The sequence below is a fragment of the Octodon degus genome, unplaced genomic scaffold, assembly GCF_000260255.1.
Source record: "Octodon degus isolate 3935 unplaced genomic scaffold, OctDeg1.0 scaffold00001, whole genome shotgun sequence".
Classification (NCBI taxonomy): domain Eukaryota; kingdom Metazoa; phylum Chordata; class Mammalia; order Rodentia; family Octodontidae; genus Octodon; species Octodon degus.
Window position 1 is genome coordinate 11,932,303 of NW_004524577.1, and position 20,736 is coordinate 11,953,038.

The 20,736-nt window shown below is 38.8% G+C and overlaps 1 protein-coding gene across 7 annotated transcripts in view; it reads left to right on the top strand.

Moving 5' to 3' along the window:
• Window positions 1-20,736, top strand: part of Znf451 (zinc finger protein 451) — a 96,857-nt gene that overhangs the window by 1,228 nt on the left and 74,893 nt on the right. For 5 of the 7 annotated variants that reach the window (XM_023701264.1, XM_023701292.1, XM_023701389.1 and 2 more), the window contains exon 3: window positions 7,618-7,698. In XM_023701264.1, the coding sequence (XP_023557032.1) occupies window positions 7,618-7,698 (81 nt within the window). Of the gene's footprint in view, window positions 1-7,617; window positions 7,699-9,074; window positions 12,240-20,736 lie in introns of those variants that run through there. The other 2 variants (XM_004623009.2, XM_023701408.1) reach the window with 2 other exon arrangements.

Sequence of the window (20,736 nt, forward strand, 5' to 3'; positions counted from 1 at the left end):
ATTTTTTTTTTTTAAAAAAAGCATTGGCTTTGGGGCGGGGCCTGCCTGGCAAGCTCAAGCTCAAGGTCCCGAGTTCAATCCCTTGTACCACACCAGAAAAGTAAAAATAAATATGAAACATTAGGTTTATATCATATATTTTGGGTGGCTTTAATTTTTAGCTGTTACATTTTTATAATTTTGCTTTAGTAGTTAGCTGGAAGACCCTTCTACCCCGTACTGCTCTCCACGAATACTGTAGTAGTAGCTTGATGTTAAAGTTGTATCATTTTGAGTGTTTATCAAATACGTATTGATGGAATGTATTGGTCAGCTGTATAAAAGTGGTACTTAAACGTTTTGCTGATGTGGTGAATCAGTGTCGTGTGGTGTTTTAATGGGTTTGTTGAGAAGATCGTTCTTGTCTTTTGGTATATCCTTCGCTGTTCTTTCATCTTGAACTTTTAAGGATTTCTGATAGGGGATGGGCAGTGCATTGTATCCTGCCTCTCTCTTCACTGTGCACTGGTTTTCAGGGAAATGTGTGCTGAGGATTGATCTCTGCTTTGTGCCCGAGAAGCCACGTGCATTTGATGATAGGATTCCATGGCTTCCAAGGACAACTACTCCAAATCCTTGAGTCTTGATATCTTTATGAACATTGTATTCATTCTGATTGATGTTTCATGCAAATAAAAGGAGTAGCAATCTTGTTTGTGAATCATGGCCCTTTGAATTGTGAAAAGGCCTTTGTTCAGCTGAGATTTAGAAGTATCTTTAAGTTTCATGTAAAATGTAGATCACTTCAATCTATCAAGGATATTTATTCAGTGTATTATACATTGAACTTATTAGGATCTCTTACAGTTATTTCCTGTTTTCAGTAAAGGTTTAATGGCTTGGCAGCTCTAAATGGAAGATAAATTACATATTTTAGGTGTAATTATAATATCAAAAGCAGCCTATAAAAATTTTTGTTGGCTGGCCTAAGGGTGTACTCCTTGTGGTCCCTGCACCCTGGGAGGCTGAAGCAGGAAGATCACAAATTCAAGCCCACCGTGGGTAACTCAGTGACGTAGAACCTACCTCAAAATAAAAAGAAAACAAACACGGGGGATGTAGGTCAACGTGAAGGGCTTGGATTCAGTCTCCAGAAGCCTCCTCCACCACTTTTTTCCCTTATAATCTGATCCTTTGATTCCTCCTGGTAATCCTTATCCAGTAAAGATGAAAAATATTTTTCTGCTTGAGTTCTGCAGGTACAGAAAGTACATTATGATGTCACTAGCTTGAATTTCTTAGTTTTCACTAACCTAATTTTCTCACCTTTATGTGGTGATGCCACAGCAGACTGTGATTTTTAAGATACAGAGCCTGAAAGGGAATGCAGCCTGCTGAAGGGAAGGAATGGTAGTAGAGGTGGAGGTGCAGCAATGGGCCCTTTTACTTAAATTTATTGAAATATATAGAGAAATGCACAGTTCGTCAGTGCACGTGGTTGGTCTTTTGCAAATGCAGGGCATCTGCACAGACAGCACCCGGATCAGCGCGCTGCCTTAACAGCTTTGCACTCTCTATTACCTGCTTAGTAATAGCTTCTTTATTCAAGAACTTTTTTTCAATCTTTGAAAGGCAGAACTTAGGCCTGCTTTACTTCCAAAACACTTGAGGCTACTCGTTGTTGGTAGGAGTGTTCATAGTGCCAGTTAGATACAGTGTTGTAAAAACTACAAAGGGAACCTATCTGAATCTCATAATATGTAGTACAAAAGGTGGCAGTGTTAGCCCAAATGATTGGTAGTATATGAATTGTTGAAAATGGAATAAGCAAGGAAATCAACACAATTTCATAAGTAACTTGAGTGTATAGGTTGGATATTAGTACTTTAGCTGATGTGGTAGGGATTCATGAAAAAAATGATTGGTGGGCTGGTGAGATGGCTAAGTGGTCTAAAGCACCTACTTAGAACAAACTAAGCCAAGCAAAGCACAGGGACCACGGTTCAATCCCCCAGCACCACATGCCAGCCTGCCCCGCCCCCTGGTGGGCTGAGCTGGCCACACACACAAAATAAATAAATAAATAAAATTAAAAAAAAAAAAAAAGAAGAAAAAAATGAGTGGTTTTGACTGGATTTCTTAGGTAGTAATGTACCTGTTAAACACAAAGAATGTTATTTAAACTAGGGAAAGCCAAAGGTTAAGCATCTTAGCCCTGTTTAAATGAAACCGTATCTTACCCTAAGTGTCAGCATTTAGTGTGGTGGTATACAGATACAAATAGTTCTAACAGATAGTTTTGTAGAAAGCATTAGTGCTTTAAAAGGACATCAGACTTCAGTTCCTGAGTAGCTGGTTATTGTGTTTCTAATGGCATTTTACACAGAAGAAATAACGAAAACAGACTGGTTCTGGAAGATGTGCTTTTATTTTTGGTTTTAAAGTTGGTGAGAGAAGGATGGCCAGATAATACATCCTGAGTGCTGGCACAAAGTTCAGTTAATAGGCAATTGAGAGCCATTTGAACAGTTTTTTAATTGGGCAGGATTTCTAAAGTAAAATATTTCCCTAGCTTCTCTGTGTAGGGAATAAAATATGATTATATAGGATTTTAAGTTTTTGCATTTATGTCCATATCCATTATCATTGTTTTTGAGAATTCTTTTTTTTTGTGGAACCGGGGATTGAACTCAGATCCTTGCATTTGCCAGTCAAGTGCTTATCCTACTGAGCCATCTCCCTGGCCCCTGTTTTTGAGAATTCTTTGAAGTAACCCCCCCCTTTTTTTGTAGACCATATTTCAGTGTATTAAAATCTTTTTCCATGGGTGGGGGAGATGACTCAGTGGAGTAAGTGCTTCCCTGGCAAGCGCAAGGGCCTGAATTCAATCCCCAGTTCTGCCAAAAACAAAACAAAACAAAACAAAACAAAAACCGAAAAAAAAAAATCTTTTTCCAGGAGCTGGGGTCTGAGTCCCTGCCTGGCAAGCTCAAAGACCTGGCCCCTGAAAGCAGGCGTGATGGCATGTGCCTGTAATCCCAGCACTGAGGGAGGCTGAGACAGGAGGATGTTTTTCTAGATAGGAAATTTGTGCTTTTGCTTTGAGAATACGTTTTCTAATTTGAGGAATGATAGCTGTTTGTTTCATTAAAGCAGACTTTTACAATTTATACTAATTTAACTGTTTCTGAACTTTTGTTGTGCTTGTGCATATGCCATTGCTGATAAATTTTATGGCATTGAGAGTTGAATCTTTTCATTTTGTTTTTAGTACAGTAGAGGATGAGAATAATTTCATTAGGTGATACAAATTCAAATAAAGTATTTCATGGGGGCCAGGGAGAATAAGTGCTTACCTGGCAAGCACAAGGCCCTGAGTTCTGGGGCTAGGGAGATGGCTCTGTGGAATAAGTGCTTCCCTGGCAAGTACAAGGTTCTGAGTTCCATCCCTGGTTCTGCCAAAAAAATAAAATAAACAAGGCCCTGAGTTCAATACCCAGTAAAAAAAAAAAAAAAGCATATTTGTTTGGGGCTGAGGAGACAGCTCAGTAGAATAAGCACAAGGGCCTCTGAGTTCAATCCCTGGTTCCGCCAAAAAAATAAAAAATAACAAAAATAAAGTACTTCATAATGGGAAGACCATGTTTATTTGTTCTGAATAAGAGTATTATTCAGGTGATGTGCTTATGTTTTCCCTGATATTTGTATTATGAGTATTACTTCTTAGGTGAATTATGAACTTATTTTTGATCAGTGTTATGAGATATTTAGAAGGGCAGTAGCAAGTAGCCTTTTTCTCTTTTTAAAGGAAGATAAAATGTTACCTCAAAGTTTGTATAACAAGCATTGATTTGAAGATAGAAATTATACTTTGAAAGGAACTCAGAATTACAGTGACTACACAGTTAAGTGTTTAGAGAACCAGGTGTGGCTCATTCTGTTACCATCTCTTAAGTGAGTTACACAGTTGTGGGGATGGGATGAGATGATGTGCATGAGAAGATTAGCCTGGTGTCTTATGGCATGAGCTTCAATAAAATGTTAGTCTAGAAAGTGGAAGGCTATATTTTGATCCCTGAAGTGCATTGTAGTGGGACTTTTTTTTTTGTATCCACCATGAAAATTAGCTGTCCTTTATTTTTCAATGGTACATTGGTTCTTTTGATTCAAGCCTATGCACACACACACACACACACACACACACACCCCGCCCCTGCCTTTTTCTCTTTTCATTGCTATGGATCAAACCTCAGGGCCCGGAACATGCTAATAACCAAGCGCTCTACCACTGAGTTGCTAGTGGCACTTTAGTTCACAAACTTAAATCTTTCTGCAGTTCTGGCCACAAACTGAATTGAAAAAGAACTGAAATTGGAAATTTCCCTAGAAGGTCAACATTAAGCCTGAATTTGATTCAGTTCTCATATAGTCTGGTTTGAGATCACAGTTGCAGAAAGAAAGAAATTCATGAATGGAGACACTACTAAATAGCCCCATCCCTTTTTGGCCGTCTGTCAGTTTCCCTCCCACTCTCTCACTCTGTTGCTTGTAAATTAGGAATTAATTGAATGAATAAATATTCTGATTTCTACTTTTTCTCATTTGAATTCTTTTAATCCTGATTGTGTGTACATGCATGTGTGTGTGCAATTGGGATTAAACCAGGGCTTCATGCGTGCTGGGCAAGTGCCATGCTACTGAGCTCCATTTCCAGCCCTGATTCTTTATTCTGTCTTATTATAAATCATGAAATTGTGATCTTCTGTAGCTCACAAATAATTTTACATCAGTATAATGGTTCCTAGAGTCTTGTCTCAGCTCTCTGCAGTTAATTTTTAATTGTTTTTGACCATTTTTCCTTAATTTTTAATGTCCATTTTAATTTGCATTGTGTCCTGTTCATTTGTTCATTCTTTCTTTTTTGGAACTGGGGATTGAACTCAAGCCCTTGTGCTTGCCAGGGAAGTGCTTATTCTGCGGAGCCATCACCCCAACCCCCGTTTTTTCTTTACTATTCTGTTTATAAAATTCTGCCCTGTGTATTTCTGGTTACTTTCATGGGGACTTTCTTGGTTTACTATCTCTGTGGTTTTTTTTTTTTGTTGTTGGAACCGGGGATTGAACTCGGGTCCATGAGCTTGCCAGGGAAGTGCTTATTCCATTGAGCCATCTCCCCGGCCCCTTATCTCTGTGGTTTTGCAATAAAATTGTGTAATGCATGTTTATTTCTTGGCAAAAGCAAACGTGGTTATGTGAATGATAACAGCTATTACGGTTTTATGTCCTTTGAGGTGAACACATGGCTTTGACAGTTTTAATACCAGAGGTGGAAATAGTTGAGAGATGTCAGCCATACGTGGGAGAATATGTGCCTTACCTTTCTCCTTTTCCCCCTCCTTTCATCCTTCATCCTTACATAAGTTTGCAAAAATCTTAGTTCTTTGGTTGCCTTCTGGTTTTATCTTGGTGTCTGGGCCCCAAAGGATAGCCTTGGAGAAATAAACTGTCTTTGGGATGAGCACCTCTTTTAGGGAAAAAGATCATTAGCTAGATATTAACTGTTTGGCCTACAAGTAACTTTCCCTATTCTAAAAATTTTTTCCCTCTGGCACTTTCTCTTCTTGCATACCTTCTGGCTTCTACCTGACATGCAGTACTAGATTTCTTTTATTTATGTATTTATTTTTATGCATTTAGGTCTGTAGGGTCTCACTACACAGGTTGGACTAGTAGTGATCCGTCTGTTTTCAGCCTCTCGAATGCCGGGATTATAGGTGTATGCCCTGTGAGTGGGGCTGGCACTGCAAGCTAGGGCTCAAATCCTGTCTCTGCATCTACATCAGGCGCTTTAGTCTGCTGAGCTATCTGGCAGGCCCTAGTACTAGATTTCTTAAAAATAAAGAAATAAAGTAAAGAAGTAGTCTTTACTGATGTCCATTTCTACTGCTACTCCCCACCCCCAGCTAGGCACGTGCTCTGCCTATATTTCTGGCCCTTAATTTTATTTTGAGATAGCTCTTAACTAAGTTATGCAGGCTGGCCTTGAAGTTGAGATCCGCCTATCTGTCTCCACAGTAGATGAGATGATAGATATGTGCTACACTGCTTGGCTGTCCTTTGTAAAGGTCTTACTACTTTACTCCAGTGATGCTCACTTTTAAGCAGGTCCTGTTGGATAGTTCAGTGACATCTTGATGCTCAGTGTTTCTGGCCTTATTTAGCACAATGTGTTGGCTAGAATGACAGTTTTTGCTGAGGCCAAGTTAGTTACAGTTCAGTTTTGGAATTTAGTAGCCTTCCAGGGGAGAAATAAACAAATCTTCATTTCCAGGTTGGTAATAACTATGGGCCCACATTCCAGCTGTCCAATAACCTTGTCCACTGTGGTACTTCAGCCATTAGTTTTCTGTTTTTACATTCTGAATTTATACTAACCATGTAGTCAAAGGTTTAAAACCATGAAAACCTCTTTGCCTCCTTGATTTTGTTCTTTAATACCCAAATGTTTTCCTAACTGCTTTGCCCATATTCTTTGTGCACTGTTGAGCTGTTCTGACCATTACCATTACTCAACATTATTATGTACCATGCTGATTAGTTGTCTGGCTTCCCCCACTAGTCTCATTTATTGCTTTCCATTTGCCTATAGAGTGAAATCTAGGCTTTTCAGGTAGCATTCAAGGGCTGGTTTATGAAAAAGTAAGTCAGTATGACTAGGAAGAAAGGTTGGAAGAGATTTTGGATTCAACATATGTGGGGATAGGAGGTTAAGTTGTTGGTCAGAGATCTCTACACCACTTTATTTTTTTTTTTTTGATTTGTGTGTGTGTGTGTGTGTGTGTGGCCAGCTCAGCCCACCAGGGGGCGGGGCTGGCTGGCATGTGGTGCTGGGGAATTGAACCACGGTCCCTGATGCTTTGCTAAGCTTGTTCTAAGTAGGTACTTTAGACCACTGAGCCATCTAACCAGCCCTCTACACCACTTTAGGGTTGGATCTTTTTTTCTTTTTTTCTTCTGTGGTGCTGGGGATCAAGCCCAGGGCTTCAAGAATACTAGGCAACTGCTCTTCCACTGAGCTATACGCAAGCCTGTGATGAGCTTGAATAGTTTGGTTGTTTTTAATTTTATGTATGTGGTACAGGGTCTCACTACGCAGCTCAGACTTGTAGTGATCCTCCTGCTCTCAGCCTCCCCAGCGCTGGGATTACAGATGTGCGTCACCATGCCCAGTCTCGGCTCAGCGTGCCCAAGGGCAGGCTGTTGGCAATGTGGTGCAGGGAATCCTGGCCCCTGCGCTTGCCTAAGCATTCCCTTAGTCTGCTGAGCTGTCTCACCAGCCCTAGCTTGGCTAGTTGAACAGACCGTAGTATCTGTGACCTTTTACCGGTATTTCTGTAGTAGTTTTCCTTTCCCAGGCAATTGGCATGGCCCTGGTATCAGTACATATTTAGGTTCCTTTTAGGTGCTGTCATTTTTAACTTGTGTACTCTGACTATTCCTATATTTTTGTTGTTGTTGTGTGTTTTTCTTCTACTCATAGGCTTCCTGTTTAGAACCATTCTTGACTGTAAATTGTTTTAAGTGCTAGCTTGGTTTAAATAAATGTTACAACTTTTAAAATTTGCTTAATTCTTTTAGGAAGGACCACTGAGACCTGTTCTTGAATATATTGATCTGGTCAGCAGTGACGATGAAGAGCCTAGCACCTCACATAGTGAGGTAAGTACTCTACATTTGATTTACATTTCTTCGTTTGTGCCAGTGGAGAGGTTTTTCAAAAGGAAGTTATCAAGTAAATGATGGCTTTATTTAGGAGCTATTATGCTCTTGAAAATGCCCTATTTTTGCTAGTGTGGTTCATAATAGCTAATTCATGGAGTCTTTTGCCTAGAACATCTATTTCCAATTTTGTTTCTTTAGTTTCAGTGAAGATATGAGAAGATAAAATGATAAGGAAATTCCTGAAGGAGATACCTGATAAAAGAGAAGTGTAATAAAAACTGCAAGCATTTTGACTCCTTTTGCATTTCTCCGTCCTGTACTGTCTAGATCCTTCCAAAACACATAACCGTTGAAAAGTTGCTTTATCTTAGAAGAGGCGTGAAGATTCTTTAGGAAATGGAATACAGGGGAGGATTGCTAGCTGATTGTTACTTTGATTTTGTCCCTTTACAACACCATACCTGGAATTATTAATCTTATGTGACTTGCTGCTTGTGGGTTAGACCCTTAAGCCAGTACTTCTTTATTTTGAGAATTGAATTAATTGAGTCCTTTGTAGCAATCTTGCTTCTCATTTGTCTTCCTTAGCCCAAATTTTCTTAGTGGGCTGTTATCTTGGTGGATTAAAGAACTCTTGCCTATGACACAAGGGATTGAGCCTTGAATTTAGAGTCAAAATAACTAGGTTTTAGCCCCACCTTTACTCTTTTCTAGTACTGATACTTTGGATAAACTAATCTTTTAATCTTTGCTTTTACTTTTTAATTAAATGAGAGTAGTGCTTATCTCACAGTTGTGGTAAAGATGAAGTAAGGTAACAAATATGTACGCTCCTTAAAACTGCAAACCACAAAGTGGGAATATTCAATTGGAAAGTTGTTACTCATGGAGAATAAATGGCAGGGTTTTGAAAGGGACTTAAATTAATAAGGGAGGTTTAGATTTTTTGTTGCTGTTGTTCTTAGTGTCATTTTCCTCATTATTAGCTTCTACTTGCTGACTTACATATGTTAAATGGTTTTTTTTCTTTTATTAATTGTGATTACCAGTGGTCTTATCCCTCATCTTAGCATGGAATCATGCAGCTGGCCAAGTTGGCAGCACTTAAACTGAGCTTAGTTTTCCTCTGCTTTTCAGAGATGTAGTTGTCCTGTATTAATGACCAGAGTTGGTATAGGGCTTGGGTAGTGAAGCTTGTGGATGTGACTTTAGTATCTCTTTGCTGACCTGTAGGGGATTGTGCTTTTCAGTTTTATTTATAGTAATGTAAAAATTGAATTCTACTGACGACATGCATCTCTGCGTTTGAAAGTTAACATATTAAAAGCATATTTTTTTCTTCCTTGGTTTTCTTGTTCATGTGGATAACCCAGAGAATGCCTGAATCTAAGGTGCCACCCTCTGCGAGTCGTCGCTCTAGCTGCAGTGCTCCTCTTCCCAGTGGAGACAGCAGCAGCTCCTCCCCTGGGAGCTGTGCCAGCAGTCCACAAAGGATAGCTTCTCAGCTTCCCTCTGTTGAGAACCCATTGGAACACCAGAGAAATGATCAGAATAATTCTGATAATAAGATCTCTGAGACAGAGATGCTTAAATCTTCACAAAAATATCAGAACTTGCCTTCATCTTCACTTCTGGTCCCCCAGGAGTCTCTGGACTTCTCTGAGGTCAAAGAGGACTTATCCACAGAGTCTTCTACTTCACGGCAAGGACAGGATGCCATCCTCTATCTCCAAACACAAGTGGCTGAAATGTCCCGGGTGATCCGTGATCTGCAGTCCAGGAGCTGTTTTAGGTTTCATCATTCGAGGCCAAGTGAGAATTCTTCAGTTCCTTGGGATCTCTCCACATCTAAGGAAGAAAATTTATCCACAATTGAAGAAGCTGAATGCAAGTCTCCATCAGCTGATAACAAAGGGCAGCCCACTGACCCCACCCAATCTAGTTTCACAGGTCTTTTGAAGAGAATGGAACAGAGAGGTGTTATAAAGAGGGTAACATTACAATCTGAAACAGAACCATGTGAAGGGAAGCCTGATTGTATAACCTCTAAAAAACGTTTGGTTCCTCCATTGCATCCTCTTTTAAGAATTGCCACCACTGAGGTTTTTAAGGACCCTGCTGATTGTCACCCTTCTTCCTTCATGGGGCACAGGGTATATCCTGTGTCCAAGGATACCTCTCCTTTTCAACCAAATCCACCAGCTGGGGGTTCCATTCTAGAAGCATTAGAGCACAGCAAAAGAGGAAGCACATCTCTAGATTCTACCTCAAAAGAAATGGAGATCATGGGTTGTAGGTTCTACCACGCTGCCTCCATTGCAGCCCGAGCTGCTAGTTATATGGCCTATATGACTCAGTATCAGCGTAAGCTCTGGGAAGACATGGAGGATTTAGTTCATAACCCACAGTTTGATCATGAAAAGGCAAGGTGTATAATATCTGATGGTGTGGATGCAGGCCTTTGGCAACTTTGTACTACTAGGGACATAATGGACTCCGTAGTCAGAGTTATGGCCATGGCAATAGACTACAGAAGGCAGGCCTGGCTCCGACTTACATCTCTCAGTAAGAAAACTCAGGAAAAGATCTTACACTTGCCCTTTGATGGTACTTCCGTTTTTGGAGAAGATGTAAATGCTGTTGTTGCAGAAGAAAACAGTATTAAAGAAAATGACTATAAGGATCACAATAAGTACTATAACCAACATCGATACTTTAATAGTCATGATCAGAAAGCATATTATCACAATAGAGGATATTCTAGAGGAGATTGGTATAAACCCCGAAACCACCCTTATAGGTACAGAAAAAAGGGAGAATCTCCAGAACGACATGGATACAAGAATTAACCTGTTCATATTCAGAAGAATAGTCACCCAAGATTCTTTTTTACTTGTTTCACCCCACTCAAATAGGATCGGCTTTATAGGCAGGAGGTCATCAATAGACTGCATGCATGTCTAGAATGATTACAGTGAATGTTTGAAATACGTAATGAAAGAACTAGTTTTATTAGTCAAGTAAGTATTGGAGATTTTGCTATACGGAGGATTAGGCAAAGTTTACCCATTGTTTCTGGTCAAAAATAAGGCCAGTTGAGGGGTGTACTGGGACTCTAAATCCTCTTGGATTAAGGGAAAGTGTATGGATATGTTCCTCAGGAAAATTGTGTTGGTAAACTGAGGACCAGTAGATTTTGAATCTGGAAACAGTTTACTACTAGATTCTGTTTACACCAGAGGCAAATCCTCCATTTTTAGGTCTTCAGTACTTTGTTCAGACATCAGCTTGATAGATCTTCATTAAATGACAGCTTTGTAACTAGTCTCTGTCAAGATGATCAGCTCACCAAGAGTTCAGACTGCTATCAAGCTCTGTGAGACTTTAGAATCAGCTATGAAGCTATGTGCCAATTGAAATTCAAACAAATTTTGCCAAATCCAGTTTGCATCTAGCTGGAATGGCTACATGTCACAAATCTGCTGTGGATACCAGCTGGAAAGATTTCTCTACCTATAACAACATTGTAGAAATTTTTGTTGTAACTACTTCATCAAGACTGATGGCCACCATACCCTCAGCCCTCATAAAAGTACACATGCGATAATTCTTTCTTGTCATCAGTCCTGGTAGTCTTTGATCTGTCAAGCTCACATTATCAACAGTTGAGAGACTCTGTCTTAGAGGTCTCACTGTAAACAGGGCCTTTCACCAGGATGGCCGCCTTAAGGTGATCTTCTCCATAGTTCATTCATTTGAGGTTGATAATGTATCATACTCTGTAAAGATGTGCATAGCAATGTCCCGGAAATAAAAGATGTTGTTATACTCTGAAGGCATACAAATCTGAACTCACTTTAAGAGTAAGAATTCAAAACAAGGCTGATAATCTGGTTCTCTTAGCAAAAATGAAAGGAGGTGCCATCAGTGTAGCTTTTGTTGACAATTCCTAAAGATTTAAAGCAAAATTGTGGATGTCATGAAGCAAGCAAGCCACATTCATTACAGATTTTTTGAAAGACTGAAGTCAAGACTTCTACGTGACGCGATCTTGGTTAATTGATCACTCGATATTGTCAAACTCGCCACAAGAGATGATTCACATTTTCTACCATACTGGAACTGGCAGCAGATACCTCAGTTACATGTCGCGCAGTATCTTCTCTGTATCTCAAGGCAGAGGCTACATGGCATACCAGCCCTTAGATCTTGTCTTTGTAGCATGGCACCGGGAGTAGAGAAAATGTTGAAGGGGTCTGAATACATTACTTACTGTTACTTGCTTGGTAGCCAGAAACTTTTTTTGATAGACTTATATGATTTTTTTTTTTCTTTGTCAAACTTTTTTTTACCTGTTTGATCAGGTGTTACAGATATACTGTTGGTGGCATGTAGCACTGTTCTAGGGCTTTTTTTTTTGTCACAGTTCTTGCACAGTAATGATTACATTTTCTTGATGCCCTTTTAATAATTAGAAATGGGCCTGGGGAGATAGCTCAGTAGAAAAAGCGCTTGCCTGGCAAGATCAGGGTCCTGAGTTCAATCCCCAGAACCACACACACACACACACACAAAAATAATAATAATTAGGCTTATTCCTCCTCTTATAACTATATTCAACACACTTTTTACACTTTTCTTCCTCTTTCCATAGAGGTTGAAACACTGATTATTTCTACTTGGAAGAAGTTACTTTATTGTCAGTTGATTTTAGGGAACTGTATTGGTCCTGTCTGTCCTGTATATTGGTGAAGCCTGAACTAGTATTGATAAAGATCATTGAGTAAACTTAACCAAATTGTATCAAAAGTTAATATTTATCTTATTTTTCTATATTTTCTACAAAGTTAGGTTCTTGTCAATGCTCTGTAAAAACTCTTTGAAGCTTATCATTGATTATCTTAAAAAATAAAAACAAGCCACAAGCCTAAGAAATGACTCCACCTGACATCTCACAGGAGAAAGACCTTAGGTTTTATGTGGCTGCACATAAGTGTTACTAAGGCTGTTTTAACTCCATTTATCTCCTTTTCCTCCCTGAATTACGTGGTGTGTCACAACCTTGGTGGTTTTTTAAGTACCTGTATTTTCTAAAAACCAAGCCAAAATAAATAATTCTTAAGGACGTGATTCTCTGAAATTGCTTTGATATTTCCATGCTTCTGTTCCCCTCCTCTTCTTAAATTGTGGTTAAAAAATCCAAAATGTAGCACCTTAATCATTTCAAGTGTATAATTTATCACTGTTAACTACCTCCACTTTGTTGTGTAGCTTAAATATCCTGAAGAAAATGTTCTTTCTCTTGATACTTATGTTGATCAGTAATAAAGTAAGAGACTGCTTAACCCCTGAAGCCCAAGCATCTCTAGAAAATTCAGTTTTCCTTAAAGTGAAAAAGTATTAGAAACCAACATACTGGTAACTAGTTAGGCAAATTGGTGAAAGTATTTTGGTAGTTGAGTGGGGATTGGGACAGAATACAGCAGGGTGGGAATGGCATTGATCTGTGTATTAGTTTCTTAACTGTAGAAGAAACCATTTCCCAGTATCCTTAGCCCATTTATCTTTTTGGTAATCTCTGGCATACTTGAATGATGATGGTGTTATGGAACTAAAAGTGGGTACTTGGTTTAGAGAGATAACCCCAGGAGAGTGCAGAACTCATGTTTAATGAGCTACACAGTTGTACCTGCTATGTGCAGAGCTTGTGACAAAATTCTTCCTTAAACTGACCTCTGATTTAAAATACCTCTAGGTTTTTTAGGAGGCCTTGACATAGCTTCAAGTTTAATGATTTAGCATTTCAAAAATGATGTGTGGAATGACCCTTCAAAATGTTACTTCTTGACTAGACAGAAAATGTATATGAAAAAATACCATTTGTAGTTACTATGTATAAAGAAATTATCTTTCTCCATTGTTATATGAAGTGCCTTTTTAAATTTCACACTTATGTTTAAAACTTATATTTTGGTGTCTTGCATATATAGCTGGTGGTATTTGTGTGAATTTTGTACAGTGTTTTACTCTTTTAGTTGATTGCCTTCATTATCTATATAATTGCACTATCTAAATGTACTCTCCTGAATGTTATTTTTCTTTATAGTACTGTTGACTCATTTCAGAAAGTGGTATACTTGCCTCTCCTTTATCCACAGAAATTTTTTAGGTTTTAGTGAATGGCCCAGTTTTCTAGACATGAAGGCAGCTTTATATGTTCTAGATTATCTGATTGAGTCATTTGTCTTATGTTTAATCTTGTTCTTAGCCATGGTAACAAAATGTGTTTATTGGGTAAGAAGCAAGGACATCTTACAAGGCAGTAAATTTGCTGACACTTTATGTGCGTGTGTATATATATTTATTTATTTATTTTAGACTTGAATGATAGCTTCCTTATCAGTATAATTACATTTCAACTTCTTTAAAGCTGCATAGTAGCGCATCAGTTTAATTTAACTTAGCCTACAATTGACATGTTGAGGGGCACATAAGCTTTTTCAGGCTCCTTAGATACTTTATATTAGTACTATAGTCACAGTTTACTGAATTATACCCAAGTGACCTGACAGTGTCCTGTCCTTAAGGCCTGATACATCCAGGATAACCTCTCAGGTGTTGTAAACAAGGAGGTTGAAAACACAAAATGCAGAATCCCTTTTGTAAAATTGAATACTAACAGCACAGAATTAATTGGCATACTTAACTGTTTTTGAAGATACAATTCATTGGGATTCTGATGTAGGTTTGAAAATACGGATTACATCTTTGTAGAAATAGTTCAGAGGTTGCAATAACAACTTTTTTATTTTTGTTTTGTTTTAGTGTGAGGCCTACTTTGCCCCAGTCTTGCTTGCACTGCTCTGGTTACCTTGTTGTTTGACATCTACCATCAGATACTTGATGGTCCAGTAATTGGTTGTCATCCCTGTATGCATGTCAGCTGGCCGGATCATCTGATGTGGGTTAGTGGATACATAAACCAGTTGGTTCTTCTTTTTTCACTTAAGAAAATATCAGGTGGAAGCTGTCAGTAAACTGATGATGATTATTGTATTAAGTGCAAATCTTTTTGTTTTTTTCAAAAATAATGAGGCTGTAACCCATTAAAATTTATGAAAATTTCCCTTCCTGGATGATGATAATATTGCTTTATTAAAATTTTTTTCTCTTATTAATGGGATGTTCTTGTACTTTTTTGTCTTTTCTTTGTTTGAACTTATTGTTATGAAAACTTTTTGTAGTAGTGTCTGGTGTGAGTGGTTCCTGTGGAACACGTCTGAAAGGAGTGGCCACATCGCAGTCCGTGCTTTTGTTAGCCTGGCAGGCAGTCGTTTTACTATTTGTATTGATCTTTGCTTCCCTTTTATGTAATACTTCCTAGAAGCATTTCTGTTCTAACTGCAATCCCTTTGAGGTAGGTTGTATTTTTTTATTCTACCATCTATACTAGCTAAGATTTTGATGGGGCTTTGTATTTGTGTATTTAAATCAAGATTTTTTTGTTTGTTTATTTATTTATTTTGTGTGTGTGTGGCCAGCTCAGCCCACCAGGGGGCGGGGCCGGCTGGCATGTGGCGCCGGAGGATCAAACCGTGATCCCTGTGCTTTGCTCAGCTTAGCCTGTTCCAAGTAGGTGCTCTAGACCACTGAGCCATCCCACCAGCCCTGTATTTGTATATTTAAGACAATGTTTTAGACATTTAGATATTTTCTGGTTTTATCAAATGTCATTTTATGAAACATAGCCAGTCCAGTCTCAAAGTGATCCCTGGCTTTTGACTTTTTGTCAGTTTTTAACACCTCCTTCTATAGTGGCAGTATTTTTTCTCATATAATCACATATCAATGTGTTATTTACACATTTTTATCATTAAATGTATTTGAAGCCCACAGCCTAGATATATCCATGGCTTATGGATATACAGCTCTGGTATGTCATTCTTAAAACTGACCAGTTTTTTTCTAGGTCTTAAGGGGCTGGGGGCTTGATCCCTGGGCCTGCCATGCTGGCCCTGCCACCGGGGCCCACAGAGACACAGCATGTGGTGGCACGCACCTGTGATCTCAGCTCTTGGGAGACTGTAAGCAGGCAGATCAGTAGTGATGATCTGTAGTGTGAGTCTGATCAGTAGTGAGACCCTGAACACCCCGTAGGCCCTTCCCTAAAATACAAAAAAACCGAACAAACCACAAAATGAAGTACAGAAGCACACAGACAACAACCCAAGGTAGAGGCTTACTTATGGTTGTTCCAATACCTGTCTGTCCTCTAGCAGTGATTAAAGAGGACCATGTCCTCTATCACGTGAATCTTCCACATAAGGGACCCTGAGTTGAAAAGAATCCTAAAGGAACAACCAACCACAGAGGGTGTAAGAATTAATTTGGCCAGTCATTACAGGGACTGATGTACTTGGCTTGAAAATAATTCTTGAGATAGACACACTATTCAATTTCAAAGCCTGATTTTTATTACCTGATCTAAAGCTGCTGTCCCTAGATCAGTCTGAGATTTGCGCTGCCAAGTTGTTTGCTGATAGCCCCATTCTCTAAGTAACATCTGAACAGCAACAATTTCTCAAGAATTTTATACCCAAGTATAGATAAAGCAGAAGAGAAAAACATGGTAAAGTAATTAATACTCATTTACCTCTTCCAGCAGCAAAATTATGAAATCCTTATAACAGAGCATCCTCCTTCCCACTCGTTTGTTTACGAAGTACCCAGAACATTTGCTTTATAAGAACAGAGTTACAAGGATTACATACAGATAGGCCCCATTCTATAAAGTACTTAGTTAGGAAAGATAGTACCATCCAACTTGCCAAATAGATTCTTCCAGTATTCTTGAGTAAACTGCCAGTGCCTCAGTTACTTTTTTTCATTGCTGGGACAAAATACCCAGCACCCAAAATCAAGAAAGGAAAGGTTTATTTAGCTCACAGTTAGTGGAGGTTTTAGTCCATACTTGGCTGGCTCTGAGGCACAGTGGCACATGGCCGAGGGCAGCACTTCCTGGAGACCGAAGGGAGGAGCAGCGGCTGTGGCAGCAAGCACGCGTTTTCTTGTATCATATTTAGGCTCTCCGCCCTAGAGTGGGTATAACACTCACGTTTACAGTCCTGGCATTGGATCATGAATTAATCACAAACTGTAGAAGCCTGCCCCAATGACTGCATGAGGCTTTGGGGGGTACAACCAGACATCATAACAGCCTAGATCTTTTATGTAAAAATCCTCTCAGGAGAGTGACTTTGATCTTCTGTTACTAGTATGGGGCATTAAAAAATTATACAAATCTACATCTAAAAAGTAGATTCAGCTAGACGCAACAGTAATTTAAAGGCTCAACTGATGTATAAAGAAAAGTGAAATGTTTTCCTGTATTTAATAATTAAGAATATGAATATATAACCTTTTAAGAGTAAAAAATATGTTTAAAGCCAAATACTTTTAATATTTAAGACACAAAGTTAGTGCATGGGCTTTGGGGTTGTTGAAAAAGCGTGTAGAGGTAAGTGTGGTGGCACTCGCCTGTCATAGCTGCTGAGAAGGCTGGTATCAGCAGGGTTCTATGATCTCAGGAGCTTTTGAAACCTAGTGACAGAGAGCTCTGAAAGTGTATTAAAGAGCCATGTATGTAAGAGAAATATAAACATTCGAGCTAAATATGTGTGCTTCACAGTGAGAGTGGTATTTGGCTTCATACCTGTGAAAATACTTTCCCAATAGTTACTAAGCCTGTGAAGCTTTGAATGACTTGTTCTGTTTGAGATTGGCTCTCTTGTATTGCCCAGGCTAGTTCTGAACTTGTGGGGTCAGTCGCCCTGTGGAACCTTAATTCTTGATTAATATGCTTCTGTTAGGTTTGAAAAAATGTTATGCAGTTCTTAAACCTCTGGAAACAAACATTTGATAGAAAGTTGCCGTTATAGTCCTAGAGAAAAGATTTCTGTCTATAATCTATACTTAACATAGGATTGATGTCAAAAATGTTTATGACATAAATTTGTGATTTAAATTAAATCCATTACATTCCTAAATAAAAGACTGAAATGCGTCCTTAATGCACTTTGTCTCTCCAGTCTTGTTAACACATTCAGTTTTATCTTCCCATATTTTGCTTTATCCATTCTTGTTAATTAGTAATTAAAATTTTTATTAATTTTATTGATTGATTGATTGATTTTTTTTAATTTTATTTATTTATTTATTTATTTGAGAGAGAGAGAGAGAGAGAGATAGAGAGATAGAGAGAGAGAGACCAGCTCAGCCCACCAGGGGGCAGGGCTGGCTGGCATGTGGTGCTGGGGAATTGAACCGCGGTCCCTGATGCTTTTGCTAAGCTTGTTCTAAATAGGTGCTTTAGACCACTGAGCCATCTCTCCAGCCCGATTGATTGATTTTTGGTAGAACTAGGGATTGAACTCAGGCCCTTGGTGCTAGCCAGACAAGTGCTTATTCTACTGAGCTATCTCCCCGTCCCCTTGTTAATTTTATTGCATGTACTGATAGTAAAAATTAGAAAACATACAAAAGCTTCTCTAGACAGAAGTAATCACTCTTAGTCACTGTTAACATTTGTGTGTGTGTGTGTCTGTCTGTATGTCTGTCTGTCTCAGACAGTTTCACTGTGCAGTTCAGGCTGGCCTTGAACTTATTTTGTAGTCCAAGCTAGCCTCAAACTTGAAGCAATTCTCCTGCTTCAGCCTCCCAAGTGCTGGAATTATAGATGTGTGCCACCATGCCCTGCACTATTAATGTTTCTTATAGCTTTCTAGCTTTTACACACACCCGAAGGACAGTTTTTACTTAATATTAACAGTAGAGAGGAAAGATGTTGAAATCTGTTTCCCATTCCAGTCATTTTGTTATGTTCTCATTGATTTGCCCATTTATTTTTACATACTCCATTTTATGGTATATAAAGATGATGGTTTTACAATTTATACATTTTAACATTTCCTGGTAAGTCATTGTTAGTTAAATTTGCTAATTAAATAAAAACATTTTTAAAATGTTTTCTTCAGGCAGCATCTCATTTTGCAGTTCAGGTTGGCCTCACACTCAAAGCGATCCTCTTGCCTCAGCCTCCTGAGGGCTGGGATTGCAGGCATTTGCCATCTTGCCCAGCTATTGCATTAATTGTTTTGATGAAAACTGTCAAAGTAGAAAATCCTCATTGCTTGTAACTACTGATTTCTTACAGTCAAGATTTAAGTTCCTGGTCTGAACTGGTTTCTAGTGAAGTAGTTAATGGTCTGCAGCAAAAAGAGGAAAGGATAATGCAGCCAATTTGTGACAAAAGTAAATTTGTTCAGTCAGGGAGACTACTGAGGGAAGCAAGAGTATTGCTTAGTGTGAGATTGTTCTGTTCTGAAGTTAAATAGATAATTGATACTAGTCTTATATTTTAGTACCCTCATTTGACAAAACGAAGCAGTGTTGCACCTTAAAAAAAAAAAAAAAAAAGCCTTATTAAATTGACTTACAGCTCCTGCTGTTCTGTTAAGAATGTCTTTAGTCGATTTTTCCTTCCCGTCCAGGTACTCTGTTTCTAGACTTGAACTTTCTTGCCTCTGTACCAAGCTACATTAAAAGAGAAGCATTTCTCTGTGTCTTTCAAAGTTTCTTTTTACAACTCTGTCTGTCTGTCTATATCTATCTGTCTGTCTGTCTATCTGGTACAGGGTCTTGCTACGCAGCTTGGACTTGTAATTATCCTCCTGTCTAAGCCATCCCAGTGCTGGGATTGCAGGCATGTGCCACTATGCCTGGTTTCAGTGGCTGACCTCGCATATGGTACTAGGGATCAAACCCGGGTGCTTGCACTTGCTAGACAAGCGCTTAGACTGCTGAGCTATCTCTTTAGCCCTTTAAAGTTTTGTTTTTAAAGAGAAAAGCCAAAAAGTGATACAAAATGTCAAAACAAGATAGAGTAACAATGGTTACACCTTGTGCATTATTATCTTCAAAGGTAGTTACTGAGTTTACAAGATAAAGCCATGAAAAATTGATCAAACAGTATAAGCACATTCTCAATGAACTAATAGAAATTAGTAGTATATATTCCCCCCCTTCCTTTTCTCATTTCCCCCATCGCAGTTTCTCTTTCCTTTTGAGCATTTTCTTCCTTTCTCAATATCTATATACATTTTGGGTTTTAGTTATTCTTTCAGCTTCTTACACTAGGGAGACAATATGAAGTTTATATATGCGAGTCTGATTTATTTGACTTACGAATATGGTTTCAAGTTACATCCATTATGAAAGTCTCAAGTTTATCCTTTATAGCTCAGTAGTACTCCATTGTATAAAAAGGCCACCTCTCGGTTCCGCAAAAAAAAAAAAAAAGGCCACCTCTTTTTTGTCCATTCCTCAGTTCATGGGCATTTGTGTTGTTTCCAAGATTGCGCTATTACAAATTGTGCTGCAATAAACATGGGTGCATCTGTACTGTTACGGTATGATTTTTTTATTCTGGGAAGATAGCCAGAAGAGAAATAGCTGAGTCAAGTGGGACCTCCAAGCCTAGTTTTTTGAACAGTATCCACACTGATTTCACAGTGGTTGTGCCAGTCTACACAGATTCAAAGATCCATTCCAGGGGGCCTGCCCCTAGCTCAGTTCTTTAAGTGGCTGCTTCAACAAAGCTGTCAGTCTCAGGTGGCTGTGGTTCGATCCCCACAACTCAAGCCAGCCAAACCTGCCCTGAAGGCATTCAGCGCTTAAAAAAAAAAAGATCCATTCCAAAAACGGGCATCTGAGATAAATATATACTTGTCAGATAAAGCAATAACAAATAGCATATACATAACAAAAATGTTCAGCATCATTGGTCATTTGAGAAATGCAAATTAAAATAACTGAAATTCTATCTCACCCCAGAAAGAATGACTATTATAAAAAAAAAAAAATGAACCAGTAACAAGTGCTAGAGGGCTGTGGAGAAAAGGAACCCTTCCCCACTGTGGGTGGGAGTGTAATCTCAGGTGCCCATTTTTGGAAAGAGCCTTTGAATTTGGGGCGTCT